This window comes from Nyctereutes procyonoides, unplaced genomic scaffold, assembly GCF_905146905.1.
Source record: "Nyctereutes procyonoides isolate TBG_1078 unplaced genomic scaffold, NYPRO_anot_genome, whole genome shotgun sequence".
NCBI classification, from domain to species: Eukaryota; Metazoa; Chordata; class Mammalia; order Carnivora; family Canidae; genus Nyctereutes; species Nyctereutes procyonoides.
Window position 1 is genome coordinate 42,018,050 of NW_026575020.1, and position 17,448 is coordinate 42,035,497.

General features: G+C 44.9%; 1 protein-coding gene across 1 annotated transcript; it reads left to right on the top strand.

Annotated features, from left to right (window-relative positions):
• The first annotated feature begins 2,070 nt into the window (after positions 1-2,070).
• On the top strand, positions 2,071-13,043 carry PDCL (phosducin like). The gene is made up of 4 exons (XM_055336688.1): positions 2,071-2,402; positions 4,585-4,761; positions 8,167-8,348; positions 10,661-13,043. The coding sequence occupies exons 2-4, from the start codon at positions 4,590-4,592 to the stop codon at positions 11,066-11,068; spliced, it is 762 nt and encodes a 253-aa protein (XP_055192663.1). The 5' UTR covers positions 2,071-2,402; positions 4,585-4,589; the 3' UTR covers positions 11,069-13,043.
• The last annotated feature ends 4,405 nt before the right edge of the window (positions 13,044-17,448 follow it).

Below are 17,448 nucleotides of genomic sequence, written 5' to 3' on the forward strand. Positions count from 1 at the left end.
GCATGGAGCCTGCTTCTCCCTCTGCCTATGTCTCTGCCTCTCTCTCTCTCTGTGATGACTATCATAAATAAATAAAATTTTGAAAAAAAAATAAAGCAGATCACAGGCATCCATCCGCCAGTTGGCTGGCTTTTCAGAAATCTGATTAAGGTACGACTATTCACTCTGCAAACAAAAATGCATACAGTCACCATAGGATCTCCATGGATGAACTGTTCTTAAATTTGGGGAAGGGAGCTCTCACTCTTGATAGCCTGAACAAACAGCTTCTTAGGAAAATGGGCACATATATCAACTTGCAGACAATTTTAGGTGGTTGAAGAACCACAAGCTGAGACTCTCTCCTTTAAATTGGGAGCCCCATTTTGGAGGGTATTCTTTTAGGATATTTTTAATGATTCAATTTGGACAAAGCTTTCTATGAATCACTTTATGTCTGTATTTGACACCTTAATAAGGACTCAGAATCTGAAATCATTTTTTTTATTGGAGTTCAATTTGCCAACATATAGCATAACACCCAGTGCCCGTCACCCAGTCACCCCCACCCCCCGCCCTCCTCCCCTTCCACCACCCCTTGTTTGTTTCCCAGAGTTAGGAGTCTCTCATGTTCTGTCTCCCTTTCTGATATTTGCCACTTATTTTTTTCTCCTTTCCCCTTTATTCCCTTTCACTATTTTTTATATTCCCCAAATGAATGAGACCATATGTTTGTCCTTCTCTGATTGACTTACTTCACTCAGCATAATACCCTCCAGTTCCATCCACGTCGAAGCAAATGGTGAGTATTTGTCGTTTCTAATGGCTGAGTAATATTCCATTGTATACATAAACCACATCTTCTTTATCCATTCATCTTTTGATGGACACCGAGGCTCCTTCCACAGTTTGGCTATTGTGGACATGGCTGCTAGAAACATTGGGGTGCAGGTGTCCCGGCGTTTCATTGCATCTGAATCTTTGGGGTAAATCCCCAGCAGTGCAATTGCTGGGTCGTAGGGCAGGTCTATTTTTAACTCTTTGAGGAACCTCCACACAGTTTTCCAGAGTGGCTGCACCAGTTCACATTCCCACCAACAGTGCAAGAGGGTTCCCTTTTCTCCGCATCCTCTCCAACATTTGTGATTTCCTGCCTTGTTAATTTTCCCCATTCTCACTGGTGTGAGGTGGGATCTCATTGTGGTTTTGATTTGTATTTCCCTGATGGCAAGTGATGCAGAGCATTTTCTCATGTGCATGTTGGCCATATCCATGTCTTCCTCTGTGAGATTTCTGTTCATGTCTTTTGCCCATTTCATGATTGGATTGTTTGTTTCTTTGCTGTTGAGTTTAATAAGTTCTTTATAGATCTTGGAAACTAGCCCTTTATCTGATACGTCATTTGCAAATATCTTCTCCCATTCTGTAGGTTGTCTTTGAGTTTTGTTGACTGTTTCTTTTGCTGTGCAAAAGCTTCTTATCTTGATGAAGTCCCAATAGAAACCATTTTTTTTTTTAAAGTTGCAAAGTTGGAGATCCCTGGATGGCTCAGTGGTTTAGCGCCTGCCTTCGGTCCAGGGCGTGATCCTGGAGACCCGGGATTGAGTCCCACGTCGGGCTCCCGTGCATGGAGCCTGCTTCTTCCTCTGCCTGTGTCTCTGCCTCTCTCTGTGTATCTCTCATGAATAAATAAATAAAATCTAAAAAAAAAAGTTGCAAAAGTAGCTTAGAGTTCCCCTACATTCTTCACCCCGAATTGCCAAGTTAACATCTTACATATAACCATAGTGCAATTATCAGAACTGCTGATACACAAGTATTGTTAATGGACTTCATTTTGTCAGTTGTCCCGTCCATATCTTTTTCTGTTTCAGGATCCAATTAAGAAATTCACAATGTTGTCATGAACGTGACTTTTTTTCTTTTTCTTTTTTTTTTTAATGCAAGGTCTGTGTGTTTGGGGGCAAAATATTTAACGTCTCTGAGTCTATCCTAAGAGCCCCGATGTGATTCAGAACGAATAAAAAACACATGTGGAATGGTTTCAGAAACTTCAAAGATCACTAAACAAACTTTTCTTAGTATTGACAACTAAACACGTACGGTGTAGCTTTTCGTTTAAATGGAAACAAAGCCGACTGAAGCGTACTACTGTCCTGGAGGTGATTTGTCCCAAAGTAGGACCCGTAGCGTCTCCCTCAGCCGCCGGAAGAGGCTTGCCCTAATTGGGCAGCGTGCGTCCGCCCGGCCGCAGGAAGGCAGCCTCATTGGTCCGCACAGTCGGGACCCCGGCGGCTTTTCTTAGTGCTCAAGGCGCCGATACACTTCTCTTCGTCCAACGGAGTGCTCCCTTCCTTCCGAAGTCCCTGGAGCAGCCAGCCCGAAGGGATCCGGACTGCGCTAGGCCGCGTAACTGCCCTGAGGTCAGTCGGGAAGAAGCGGCGGGCATGGGCTACGGGTGGAGGTGGTGGAACACGGGTGGGAGGTGATGTCTGTGCGCCCCCTTGACCCCCACGGCGGCCGCGATCACCCCGCCCCGTTTCCTCCGCTGGCCCCGCCTCCATCAGGTTCCCCCCAAGGTTCGGCGCGCCCCTCCGCCGCCCTTCCGCCGGCCCCGCCCTCTCCGCCCCTCCACGACCCCGCCTCCTCCGTGAGCCCTTCCGCTTCTCCTGCCCCTCCGACTCCTCCCCTTGGAGGCCCCGCCCTCTCCGCCCCCCACGACCCCGCCTCCTCCGTGAGCCCTTCCGCTTCTCCTGCCCCTCCGACTCCTCCCCTTGGGGCCCCGCCCTCTCCGCCCCTCCACGACCCCGCCTCCTTCGTGAGCCCTTCCGCTTCTCCTGCCTCTCCGACTCCTCCCCTTGGAGGCCCCGCCCTCTCCGCCCCCACGACCCCGCCTCCTCGTGAGCCTTCCGCTTCTCCTGCCCCTCCGACTCCTCCCTTGGGGCCCCGCCCCCTCCGCCCCTCCACGACCCCGCCTCCTTCGTGAGCCCTTCCGCTTCTCCTGCCCCTCCGACTCCTCCCCTTGGAGGCCCCGCCCCCTCCGCCCCTCCACGACCCCGCCTCCTTCGTGAGCCCTTCCGCTTCTCCTGCCTCTCCGACTCCTCCCCTTGGAGGCCCCGCCCTCTCCGCCGGCCCCGCCCTCTCCGCCCCTCCACGACCCCGCCTCCTTCGTGAGCCCTTCCGCTTCTCCTGCCCCTCCGACTCCTCCCCTCGGAGGCCCCGCCCTCTCCGCCGGCCCCGCCCTCTCCGCCCCTTCACGACCCCGCCTCCTTCGTGAGCCCTTCCGCTTCTCCTGCCCCTCCGACTCCTCCCCTCGGAGGCCCCGCCCCCTCCGCCGCCCCGCCCTCTCCGCCCCTCCACGACCCCGCCTCCTTCGTGAGCCCTTCCGCTTCTCCTGCCCCTCCGACTCCTCCCCTTGGAGGCCCCGCCCCCTCCGCCCCCCCGCCCTCTCCGCCCCCCCCCCCGCCTCCTCCCCGGGGCTCTCCACTGGTCCGCCCTAGCCGCTTCCTCCTCAGAGGCCCCGCCCTCATCGAGCACGCCCCTGCGTCTGCCTGCCTGACCTGCACCGTCTGGGCCCCTTCATGCCTCTTTAAGTTTGGTTCTGGCCTCCCGCGGCCCCCCACAACTCCCCTGTACCTGCATGTTCTTTCCATCAACCCTGCTTCTTACCTGACCAATAGAGTGTCGCATTCCCGCACCGACCCAGGCTATCTCCCCGCATGTGCTTAGTGAATAGTGCGGAGGCCGGATGGGTGGTGGACCTCGGAGGTCCCTGCTTTCGAGAGGCCCTCGCCCCGGGAGAGAGCCACGTAGTAAGGAGTTTAGCAGGCCTGGTGATAAGTGTTTAATGAAGGAAGCATAGTATTGCGATGCTAAGAGGCGGGACTAGAGTTGTCACCCCCCTTGCTGGAAGGGCAAGCTGGCCTTTTTCCCCAAGTGCCGTTGGCTTCCGCTGATGTGGAATCTTGGCCCCAACCATCGTCCCTTAAATTCTTGGGAATTAGTAAAATCTTGTCATGGGCCCTTTTAACCAAAGTTGGTAGGACTCCCACAGCTCATGGGTCCACCACAGTATGCTCTGCAGGAAGTTGGAGGCAAGAGACAGGTGAGTGATTGACTTAGTGATTCAGCATCATATTCTTGATGCTGCTTTTTGGACTTTTTCCTGAAGATAATACCCAATTTTTAATTATCCCGCAGTCTTAGTTGATAGGAATACCTAAAAGTATGTGTAGGTAAAACCTCCAGTCAGTAAGCAGATTCCTCCAAGCCAGCACACTAGGACAGGGGAGACGGTGACTCACACCTCCAATCTCTTAGAGTCAGGTACTCTGGGGTCTGATCCCAGTTCCACCATTTGCTGTAAAGCTTGGCAAAAAAACTTCCCTTATCTGAGCTTCAGTTTTACCTTCTACAAAAAGAGCATGATTAACCCTGCCACTCAGGTTACGATACGGATTTGCTGAGATCCTGCTTATGAAAAAAAAATCACTTTTAGGGTCTTGTAAATAGTGGAAGCTCAGCATAAGTGAGCTCTCAATCTTCCAATTCATATCTGTCTGATTCACACCAACAAAGAGCCTGATGATATGTTGCCTCTCTCAGGCACCATGACGACCCTGGATGATAAGTTGCTGGGGGAGAAGCTGCAATACTATTACAGCAGCAGTGAGGATGAGGACAGCGACCATGAAGACAAGGATGGGGGCAGGGGTGCGCTGGCTGGCACTTCGATGCAGGCAGATGCTGAGTTGGCAGGCGAAGGCATCTCAGTCAACACAGGTACTGGAAACCCCTGGGCTCTGGGATCAGGTTTAACAGATGTACATGAAATATGTATCAGAAGTCTCCTGATCACTTCTCTTTAATTCCACTCTCACTTCCAGAGTTAGCCTCGTGTCATCATTTTCCTGTCTGTGCATCAGCCATTTCAGTGCACAGCGCAGATGTGTATACACAGCATACGCAGACTATGAACACGCACATAGTGCACACAGACAGAATTGCTTTGGAATTAGCTTCTCAAATTAATGTTGTTTGATATCACATAAGTCATAGGTATGCATATATTGATAGTATAAACTCCTTGAAATGGCATATTTATGCTTTTACATTTTAATATTTCCAAATTGTGGCAATTGAGGTGGCACTGTTTTATATGTAGCCCACAGTATGGTTTTCCCCATACACTTGCCCTCCTAACTGTGTTCTCAGAATTTGTGATCTCTGCTGTCCTGAGGGATGACAAAAGGTAACTGATTGTAGTTTTAGTTTCTGTCTTTTCAAGAGGGATGTTGAGCCTCTCTAAGAGAGATTTTCATACCCTTTCTTCATTTTTAAAATTTGGTGGCCTTTTTTTTTTTAAGGGACCTTTATAAATAAGGAGATGCATCTGTTTTTACCAATTATGTTGTCTTTTGATTTTATCTTCTTTTCCTGGCAGAAGATTTTTATTTTATGTGCCTGAAAGCATTATTTTATAGTTTCTTGTTTTTGTTTCTTACTGAAAAGGTCATTCTTCACTCTAGGATTATAAAAAGATTCTCCCATGCTTTTTCTTAGTATGTTTATGATTTCTTTTTCTTTTTCTTTTTTTTATACATTTAAATATTGATTCATCTGGAATTCATTTTGGTGCAAGGTATGTGGTAGGGCTTCACATTTTTTTTTTTTTAAACCCAGAGGCTGGGATCCCTGGGTGGCGCAGCGGTTTGGCGCCTGCCTTTGGCCCAGGGCGTGATCCTGGAGACCCGGGATCGAATCCCACATCAGGTTCCCGGTGCATGGAGCCTGCTTCTCCCTCTGCCTGTGTCTCTGCCTCTCTCTCTCTCTCTCTCTCTCTCTCTCTCTCTCTCTGTGACTATCATAAATAAATTAAAAAAAAATAAATTAAAAAAAAATAAAAAATAAACCCAGAGGCTTCGGGATCCCTGGGTGGCTCAGGGTTTGGCACCTGCCTTTGGCCATGGGCGCAATCCTGGAGTCCCGGGATCGAGTCCCGCATTGGGCTCCCGGCACGGAGCCTGCTTCTCCCTCCTCCTGTGTCTCTGCCTCTCTCTCTCTATATATATATCTATCATGAATAAATAAATAAATAAATCTTTAAAAAAAATAAAAATAAACCCAGAGGCTTCAAAGTGTAAATGTTTTGTTTTGTTTTTTTAATATTTTATTTATTTATTTATTCATGAGAGACACACACAGAGAGGCAGAGACATAAGCAGAGGGAGAAGCAGGCTCCATGCAGGAAGCCTGATATGGGACTCGATCCCACATCTCAAGTGGGACTCCAGGATCATGCCCTGAGCCAAAGGCAGATGTTCAACAGTTGAGTCACCCAGGCGTCCCCCTAGAGCTTCACTTTTGTCTTCTCCATATTGCCACCCAGTGGTTTCAACACCATTTAGTAAACTATCTTTTTTCTGTTGCTTTGAAATATCAGTTTTATCATGTACTGAATTGCTGTCTATGTTTGTGTTTTTAGGTGCACTTTGTAGTCTCTTGCATTGATTTGTCTTTTACAGTGCTATATCACACTGTTTTTATTTTTTATTTTTTAAATTTTTTTATTTTTAAAAGATTTTTTAATTTATTTATTCATGAGAAACACAGAGAGAGAGAGAAAGGCAGAGACACAGGCAGAGGGAGAAGCAGGCTCCATGCAAGGAGCCTGACGTGGGACTCGATCCCAGGTCTCCAGGATCACACCCTGGGCTGCAGGCGGTGCTAAACCTCTGCGCCACCGGGGCTGCCCTATCACACTGTTTTTAATTATTGTGTTACAGGTTTCAGTATCTGATGGGGCTGGATCCCCCCTCAGTATTCTTCTATGATGTCATTTTCCCAACTTTTTTTAATAGGCTCTACGCCTAGCATGGGGGCTAGAACTCAACAACCCTAATATCAAGAGTCACATGCTCTACTGACTGAGCCAGCCAGGTGCCTTCAACTTTTACTTTACTTTTCCAAAACAAATTTAAGAGTGTGCACACGTGGGAATGCATTAAATATATAGATTATATAGATTAATTTAGTGATAATTGGCACCCTTGTGATGTTGGGTCTTCCTGGTCAGGAATATGGTATTGCTTTTCCACTAACGCAGATCTTTCTTTGTGTTTTTAAGTAGAATTTTGAAGTTTTCTTCATATAGATTTTTATATTTTTTTTCTGTGGTAACAAATCACCTCCAAACCTCAGTGGCTTGTGACAGTAAAGGTGTGTTTCTCAGATGTGTTACATGCTGCAGGCCCTGCTTCTGCATCATATAGCCTGTCATTCTAACAACAGGATTGAAGGAGCAGCCCCTGACTGGGACTTGCCTTTTCATGACCAAGTATAGCAGCAAGAAAACGTGTAATGGCTCATAAATCTTTTGCTCAGAATCCATTGGTCAAAGCAAGTCACATGACCAAGTCCAATATCAGTGGGCTGGGGATGCATACACTCATCCCATGAAAGGTCCCACAAATCTCATGGCAGTGGGCAAGGATGTATAGCATGGGGGCAGAGAGGCTTGGGGGTAACTCGAATAACAGAGCAACCTGCCACAATCTTGTTATTAAAATCCAGATAATACAAAACGTATTAATGTAGAAAGAAAAAAGTGTAAGTTCCATCTCACTAGTCCCCTTAGATCCCACTACCTAGAGGCAGTCTCTGTTAACTGTTCGCATGTCCTTCTAGTCCTTTTTCTACGAATGTACAAAGGTACATGTGCATAAATAAATATCTGTCAGTATTTATATACTCACATGCATTTCCTTTTCTAAAAATGGGATGATCCTATCATGATATTGTTCTACATTTTGACCTAAGATATTTGAACATCTTTTTTTTTTTTTTTTTTGGACCCACTCCCAATGAGGGAAGAGCAAACCTCCCTACCTTTGAACATCTTTCATGGCAAGAAACCTATAGTTACTTCATTCTTTCCACAAGTTCTCTTATTTTCCTTTGAGTAGATGAATCATAATTTATTTAGTGCACTTCCTGATGCTGGGCCCTAGCTTGTCCATTTAATTATGGCAAGACATGCCACAGTGGACGTCACTGTGTGGAGACCACGCTCCTTTGTGTGAGCATCACCGTGCAGTCGATGCAGCAAGCTCTAGGCGGATATGAGCTGGTCCATGCTTCTTTACCCACTCTTCTTGGTCACCTCCTTCACATTCACCCCTATCTCAGGTCCAAAAGGGGTGATAAATGACTGGCGCCGCTTCAAACAGTTGGAGACAGAGCAAAGGGAGGAGCAGTGTCAGGAGATGGAAAGGCTGGTCAAGAAGCTGTCAATGACATGCAGGTCCCATCTGGATGAAGAGGAGGACCAACACAGGCAGAAGGACCTCCAGGAGAAGATCAGTGGGAAGGTAATTGGCAGCCCCCGGCTTTTCTTACAAGTGCCCCTGACTGCTGGAATGGGGGTCAGTGATTCAAGAGGTGCAAGGTGTTTGATTTGGCCTCCAAGAAGCTGTGCCATGTGGGGGCAGGGGGTGGGGAGCGGTAGAGAGTTGTGTCATAACTCAGACACACTGGGGTTTGAACCTCAGGCTGCCACTGGCGACTGTGGGGATGTGTCTTCCGTCCTGAGTTCAGTTTGTCACAGGTTTGGTGAGGTCAATATCTCTACTTGACAGTGCTCTCTGAGTACAAAGCCTAGTGCAGGTCCTGGCCCTTTGAAAGCGCTCAGTAAATGTGAGTTTTCTGTCCTTTATTGAAACCTTACTTTGGGTCAAAAATAGTCCTCTGAGGTTGGTGGCATTATCCCTGTTTTACTGATGATGAAATTGATGCTTTGAGATGAGAGGGGACTTGGCTCAAGACATGCAACTAGTAAATGCTGACAGGAAGCAGGATTCTCACCCAGATTTTTTTTTGCTCTTTCCGTGGTGCTGCCCTGTTTCACCTGAAGCCTATTCATGAGAATTAGTGTACAAGGTATCACAGTAGAAGCAAATGAACTCTCTGAAAGATGTTTGGAATTAGGACCCTGACTCTCTTATTTTCCCTGTATCAAAAGGATCATCTATTCCCCCACCTGCCCTCTGAACATGAATGAATTTCTAGGAGCGCCTGAGATCATTTGGTTATGGCCCAAAGTGGCTCTTAGCTGGATATACAAGCCAGGATCAGGCAGCAGATAAGAGGATTAGGTGAGCAGCCATTTGTCTGGAGCAAGAGGAGGATTTTGGGGCATTAGACTGTCTGACCATAATGGTTCAGAAAGAGCCACTCTGGTAGGCTGAGATAGACTGGAGAGTTGGGAGCTCCAGGGAAGGATGGTGCTGGCCATCTGTGATGCATAAATGTCCATCCTGATCTGCTGTTGTCCCCCGGCCTCCACCCTCTAATCTGTGCTGTACAAGGCAGAGGGAAGCTTTGTTCCAGCCATAGTGTCTTGCTGCACCAGGGCAGAAGAAGGAAGATACTTTTTTTTTTTTTAAGATTTTATTTATTTATTCATGAGAGACACAGAGAGAGAATGAGAGAGAGAGAGAGAGAGAGAGAGAGAGAGGCAGGCAGAGACAGGCAGAGGGCTCCATGCAGGGAGCCTGATGTGGGACTTGATCCCAGGTCTCCAGGATCACAACCTGGACTGAAGGCTAAACCGCCGAGCCACCTGGGCTGCCCGGAAGATACTTTTGTAACATAAACTGGCTGCAGGGCAGTGTGCCCACTGCTCACAGGGCCTCCTTATACTGAGATTAGAGCAGATGAAGCCACACATCACATGAGCACACAGGACAGTTGAGAGAAGCTGTCCCTATCCTGTTAGATTGTGTGCCGTAGAATAGTGCTGGAAACCAGCTCAATGCCAGAAACAGGGAAGTGAAGCAAAATAGGGCAAACTGTGTAATCCTAAAAAAAATATTTAGAAACATGAGGAAATATTTAGATGCAATAATGCCGAGTGGCAAAAGCAGTGCAGCCTAACTGGTACACCCACAACTGCTGTTACAAAAGCAAAAATGGGGCAGCCCCGGTGGCGCAGCAGTTAGCGCCGCCTGCGGCCCGGGGTGTGATCCTGGAGACCCGGGGTCGGGTCCCACGTCGGGCTTCCTGCATGGAGCCTGCTTCTCCCTCTGCCTGTGTCTCTGCCTCTCTCTCGCTCTCTCTGAATAAATAAATATTTAAAAAAAAAAAAAAAAAGCAAAAATGATTTCAGCATCTGACTGGTAATAAAAAGCAAAATACAGTTTCAGTTTATGTAATTGTTTTTTTGTGTATGTGTGTATGTGTGGAGGGTGCAGAGCAAGAGTTGTGAGTATTGTTTTTGAAATTCCTTAATATCCTGTTGTCTTTTTTTTTTTTTTTTTTTTTTACCAAAAATGAAACAGTGGATAAAAGAATTAATCCAATGACTATAAGAAACAAACTCATGAAGTGATGTTAACTGTCTTTTTAGATAGAAGGGCATTATAATGCAGTAGTTAGAAGACTGGGTTTTTAGAAAATCTAGTTTGAATTCTGGACTTGTACCTACGTGAAGTGATGCAAATAACCTCAAGTCTTCGAATCTCATTTGTAAAATGGGGGAAATAGAAGTTCCCTCCTGATGGGGTATCATAAGATTTCCATGAGCTTTAATACATACAGAGCACTTAGCATGACACCTCACTTACATATTCATCACAGAGGCGGGTTTGTGTTTTTTTCTGCTCACTTGCTGGTCGTCCTGCAGATGACTCTGAAGGAGTTTGCCGTGATGAATGAGGACCAAGATGACGAAGAGTTTCTCCAAAAGTATAGGAAGCAGAGAATGGAAGAGATGCGGCAGCAGCTTCACAAGGGGCCCCAGTTCAAGAAGGTTTTTGAGATCCCTAGTGGAGAAGGCTTTTTGGACATGATTGATAAAGAACAGAAAAGCACCCTCATCATGGTCCATATTTATGAGGATGGCATTCCGGGGACCGAAGCCATGAATGGCTGCATGATTTGCCTTGCTGCCGAGTACCCAGCTGTCAAATTTTGCCGAGTCAAGAGCTCAGTTATTGGGGCCAGCAGTCGCTTCACCAGGAATGCCCTTCCTGCCCTGCTGATCTACAAAGGTGGTGAATTGATTGGCAATTTTGTTCGTGTCACTGACTAGCTGGGGGAAGATTTCTTCGCTGTGGACCTTGAAGCTTTTCTACAGGAATTTGGATTGCTCCCAGAAAAGGAAGTCTTGGTGCTGACGTCCGTGCGTAACTCTGCCACCTGTCACAGTGAGGATAGCGATTTGGAAATAGATTGAACTGCCAGTCTAATTGCATAGATTTCTCATTGTTTGGGCTGGAAGACACATGTCTGGGTATTTATTTCTGTTCCTTCCTGTGTCATGTGGTTTTTCAGCTGTTCTTTGTAGTCCCTTTTATTATATGTAAAGGAATCAAGAAATTCTTAGATTAAATGGGAATGTTGCATCACCTTGTGGCTAGCAGTAAAGTGACTTAAAATTGTATAAACAGGAAGCCGGGCTTTTGAACTGTTTACTTAAGATTCTCTAGCATGACATCTCTGTTATTGTTTCTAGTCAATATTTACATAACATCCTAAAGACAGTGTCCTGGAAATTGTCTTCAGACCTCAGAGCTCTCTGCCAGGCCTCGGAGTATAATTCTGTAGTTAGTGTGTTATTTGCAACATAAATAGTGTGTCTCCTTCATCAAGATTATAAATTGTATTTACTTGTAATCAGATCCATAGTCCTGGAAGGCAGGACTAAATTTTTAAATTTTTACCTGAGACTGTTCTCCACCAGGGTCTTGTTTAACGGTTCCAGACAACGTATGTTTGTCCCATCAAGAGGGCAGCTTGATGCTGGAGCCAGTGCCCTGCTCAAGCATTATTAAGTCTTGAAGAGGAGGAAAGATTGATGCTGACTGCCCTCTTGATGCTGGAAGGCCAGCTTGATTTAAGAATCAGAGCTGATTTGAAGCTGGGAAGCCTTTTTTAAAGGAGGGTTTCTCAATAAGATACTCCTGCTCATTTCTTTGTCTTTTATTGAACAATGTAACTTTTTGTTTTCATGTAGCTTTTTAAAAATCTTCCTCTCAATCTCTCCCTCCCTCTCTCTCTCTCTCTTTTTGCATATTAGAAAAGTAATATTTAACAGAGGAACATTTGCCAAACTCCAGAAGTGAAAAGAAGAAAGAATAATATCTAATGTTGCCTAGAAGAAAACACTATTAATATTTTGGCATATTTCCCTCCATCGTATTTTCTTTGTAAACGTAGACATTTTGCTTGTTTTTAAACAAAACAATGGGATCATTCTGAACATACTGTTTTATAGTATGGTCAGCTATTATAGATCAAACTTTTCTTCATGTTATTAAATAATCTGCAACACTGTAAAAATGGCCATCGACAGTCCACCATGTAGATAATGCTGAGTTGCTTGGTGGTTATGTCTTAAAAAAAAAACAATGACTTTTTACTACAAAAGTAATAGATGTCCATTGTAGAATATGTAACACAAATTGTTAAGCTAAAAAGAGATTTTAAAAGTCCTATAATTAAAATAATAAATAAATAAAGTCCTGTAATTCCACCAACCAAAAATTATTCGCATTATCATTTTTACAGATATCCTTGTCTTTTCTATTTGTTTTTTTTCTAGTCTTTTCTATTTGTATTCATATTTATAATAATGATTGTCATTTGATATTTTTAGCTTTTTTTTTTTTTTTTTACTTAAAATGGTGTACATTCTAAGGTCAGGGAAAATGTAATGTGGAATTAAAAGATTAACTTTAAAATTCAGTTTTGCTTTTCCTGGTTATTCAGGAGTGGACTAATGTAGAAGGGTCTCAAAAATATCTGTCTTGAAGCTATTTCCTCACCTCTGCAACGGGAACACCTGCTTCACTTCTTCATCAGTAGGAAGAAAGTACATGATTTTTCTGCTTTCAGACGCTCACTGTAGAAAGTGTAGAAGAAGCAGACAACTGTTGTCAATGTTCTTATTTCCCTCTTTTTTTCAGTATTTTTAATAACATTGAGAGCTTACTGGATTTCTATTTTATTTAATATAAATACTTTGACATGTTATAAAAATTCTAAATAAATAATTTTTAATGGCTTCAAATACCCCATCACTTGGATATACCATGATTTATTTAACCAGTTCCTTAATATTGGGTATTTATTTATTGTTTTTTGAAAGAGAGCACACATGTGTGAGTGGTGGGAGAAGTGGGGAGAGAGAGAGAAACTTTTTTTTTTTTTTTGAGAGAGAGAATCTTAAGGCTCCATGCCCAGCACAGAGCCCAAAGTGGGTCTGATCCCATGACCCTGAGATCATGACTTGAACTGAAACCAAGAATTGGATGCCTAACTGACTAAGCTACCCAGGCACCCCAATATTGGGTATTTAGATTCCAGTTTTTCCTTAAAACATTTAACATCTTTGCATTTTGGGCTGTATTTTGGATTGTTCTTTAGTATAGATTTCTAGAAGAAGAATTCTTGAGTAGATAGAAAAGAATATTTGCAAAATAGGGTCTTTTTTTTTTTTTTTTTTAAGATTGGTTTATTTATTTGAGAGAGAGAGACTGCCTGAGCAGGGTAAGTAAGGGTCATAGGGAGAGAGAATCCCAAGCAGACTCCTCACAGACCGTGGAGCCCAAATTGGGGCCTGATAGGACACCAAGATCACAACCCAAGCTGAAACCAAGAGCCAGTCACCTGACTGATCTATCTAGGTGTCCCACAAAATAGTTTTTAGTAAGCATCCGTTCCTGTTGTAAATGAAAATAGTCAGTTGCAGAACCTTAACTTTACCTTTCAAGAACAGAGACTCTAGAATAAAAGGAACATATGGAATGGGGGAAATCCTTGAGCATTCAATCTCTTACTCAGGTATAGTGGAAACAGCATGGACAAGAAAGATGAGCCCTGGGTGTTATACTATATGTTGGCAAATCGAACTCCAATAAAAAAAATACAGGAAGAAAAAAAAAAGATCCAAATTTGAAGCCTGTCACTCACTGGTGTAGCTCCTAGGGAGGTACCTAGGATTTTTTTCTTTTTAAATTTCAGTTTGCCAACGTACAGTATAACACCCAGTGCTCAGGTCCCTAGGCTTCTTGAAGCTGTTTGACCTCTGCAACGGAAACAACACCTGCTTCACCTCTGCTGTGCTGGTGATTCTGAAACTGTGGTCCCACAGCACAGGCATCAGCCTCACTGGGCAACTTGTTTGAAATGCAGATTCTCAGGCGTCACCCTGGACCAACCATCTCAGGAATTCTGGGAGTGGCCCAGTACACTATAAGCCCCCCAGGTGGCTCTGAGGCTGCTCAAGTGTGGGACTCACTGATCTCTGGATTCAGGTGAGTGACAGTGGTGATGACAGAAGCGCTTCCTTATTTGAGTCAGGGAGGGAAGAAGTTAAAACCAAACGCTCAGAGCTCTTCTCTTACTCTTTATATGATTCTCTTTTTTAGCCATGGGACTGAGGAAAGAAACTGCTACTTGTCTCTCCCAAACCATGTCCCTGTAGTATTCCAGATTTCCCTTTCCTCCAGAACAAGAGTCCCTGAAGGCACAGACTATTTTCCTCCCTGCCTGTGGTATAATCACAGTCCCTCCAGGAATAATAGGCTCACATTTACTAGCTTTGTGGGCAAGATGCTGAACCCCTCTGCCTTGCTGTCCTCATCTGTGAAATGGGGATGAGGAGTATAAGTCACTTCATATAAAATATTTAGAACACAGGGATGCCTGGGTGGCTCAGTGGTTGAGCATCTGCCTTTGGCTCAGGTTGTGATCCCAGGATCCTGGGATCAAGTCCTTTAGCAGGCTTCCTGCAGGGAGCCTGCTTCTCCCTCTGCTTATGTCTCTGCCTCTCTCTGTCTCTCATGAATAAGTAAATAAAAATCTTAAAAAAAAAAAAAAAAAAAACAAAATAGGGCAGCCCCGGTAGCCCAGCGGTTTGGCGCTGCCTTTGGCCCAGGGTGTGACCCTGGAGACCTGGGATTGGGTCCTGCATCGGGCTCCCTGCATGGAGCCTGCTTCTCCCTCTGCTTGTGTCTCTGCCTCTCTCTATCATGAATAAATAAATAAATCTTTAAAAAATATATAACGCTTTGGTCCACTGAATACCAGTAGCCTTTCAAGGTAGGAAATAAATAGTAGTTACTATTTATTTCTTCAGACATGAAGAAACCAAGATTTAGTAGGGTGTAAGTGACTACTCCAGCTTGTGGGCAGGGCGGGGTTTAAAATCTGGTCTATGTAGTTCCAAAATTTGCATCATTTCCACAATGTCCTGTCAGTTCTGGGTGGAGAAAGCAAATGATCAAGTGACAACAAAACAGATCAGTTTTAAAAAGAAAAAGTAGGGGCACCTGGGTGGCTCAGTTGGTTAAGCATCCGACTCTTGATTTCGGCTCAGGTCATGATGTCACGGTCGTGAGTTTAAGCCCAGCTTTCAGCTGTGTGCTCAGTGGGGAGTCTGCTTGAGGATTCTCTCTCTCCCTCTGCCTCTCACTACTGCTCTCTCAAATGAGCTCTCTCTCTCAAGGTGCATGAATCTTAAAAATAAAAAAGAGAACATGGAGAGAATAGTTTGGAGGAAGAAAATTAGAGAATTTTTTAAAAATATATTTATTTATTCATGAGACACACACCCACACACAGGCAGAGACACAGGCAGAGGGAGAAGCAGGCTCCACGCAGGGAGCCTGATGTGGGACTCGATCCCCAGATCCAAGGATCATGCTGTGAGCCAGAGGCAGATGCTCAATCGCTGAGCCACCCTGGTGCCCCTAGGGAGAGAATTTAAAGAGAAAAAGGAGTTAAGCTTGGTGGAGCCCGGGTTCCCTGGTCCAGCCTGTGTTTCTCATCAGAACCTCCACCCATCTGGGCTGTGGCTGGGACTTACCAGGAGCCCCTGCTGAGGGGTCCTCCCCTTCCTGCCAGGACTCCACAGAGTCCTTCCCCCCCAAAGTCTGTCTGGTGTGTCCCCCCAGAACCATACTGCCAATCCATGTCCACTGCAGGTGGCAGTGATCCAGGGAACCGTGGACGTGAACTCTAGCTCTCTTAGCACCGCTGTGTTCCCTTAGACAAACTTCTTCCTCTCCCCAGGCCTTAGTTCACCATTTGTAAAATAAGAGGTAAATTATATGCTCCTTTAAGACCTGTTGGGCTCTCAACTTTTATGAATTAATGCATTTTTTAAAATCACCTTTTAGGGGTCCCTGGGTGGCGCAGCGGTTTGGCGCCTGCCTTTGGCCCAGGGCGCGATCCTGGAGGCCCGGGATCGAGTCCCACGTCGGGCTTCCGGTGCATAAAATAATATTTTGTTTGCTTTGTTATATCGCTTTTCCAGAAATGCTGCATATTTTTTGGTTAGAGGTGTACTACCTATGTTCCCTGAGAACCAGATTACAAATTGAAATTAAACCCTCAGCGCTGTAGAAGAGGAAATGCCAGTTGTAACTTGGAGTTTGGCCACATGGTGCCAGCAGAGGAGAGGGAAAGAATGGTTTTCCTGCTGCTAAACCCAGCCGACAAACTTTGGGTTTAGGGGCTGAAGGTGATATCTACCACCATGTACTAGTCATTTTAGAGACCTTGCTTTTAGAAAAGAGAACCAGAAAATAGTACCTGCGCACCCTTTATTAATGAGTAACAGAGCAAACAAAATATTATTTGACAAGTACAATGTGTATACTCTTGAACTTCAAATTATGGTCAAAGCTTAGAGATAAACTGGCCCAAGAAGAGAAGAGGAAGGCAGGGGCACCCACAAGTCCCAAATTGAGAGTCCCAAGCTCCCTAGTTCAGAGCACAGGATTTGTGTTCAAATCGTAATCCTATCATTTATCCCCAATGATTTTTTTGTTCCTAACCTGTGATGGTGCACGTGACAAACATATATTGAGACTTACTAGGTGCCAGGTCTAAGCACTTTATTTTTTATTTTTTTATTTTAATTTCATTTTTTTAAGTAAACTCTACTGCCAACATGGGGCTTGAACTCATGATCCACAGTCACATGCTACACTGACTGAGCCAGCCAGGCACCCCTAATTCTAAGCACTTTTTTTTTATATAAATTAATTTTTATTGGTGTTCAATTTACCAACATACAGAATAACACCCAGTGCTCATCCCGTCAAGTGTACCCCTCAGTGCCCATCACCCATTCACCCCCACCCCCCACCCTCCTCCCCCTCCACCACCCCTAGTTCATTTCCCAGAGTTAGAAGTCTTTATGTTCTGTCTCCCTTTCTGATATTTCTCACACATTTCTTCTCCCTTCCCTTATATTCCCTTTCACTATTATTCATATTCCCCAAATGAATGAGAACATACACTGTTTGTCCTTCTCCAGTTACTGTGGCCAAGTTCAAAAAGGGTGTTGCCTGAGTTCTCCTCTAGGATTTTGATGGAGTCTTGTCTCACATTTAAATCTTTCATCCATTTTGAGTTTATCTTTGTGTATGGTGCAAGAGAGTGGTCTAGTTTCATTCTTCT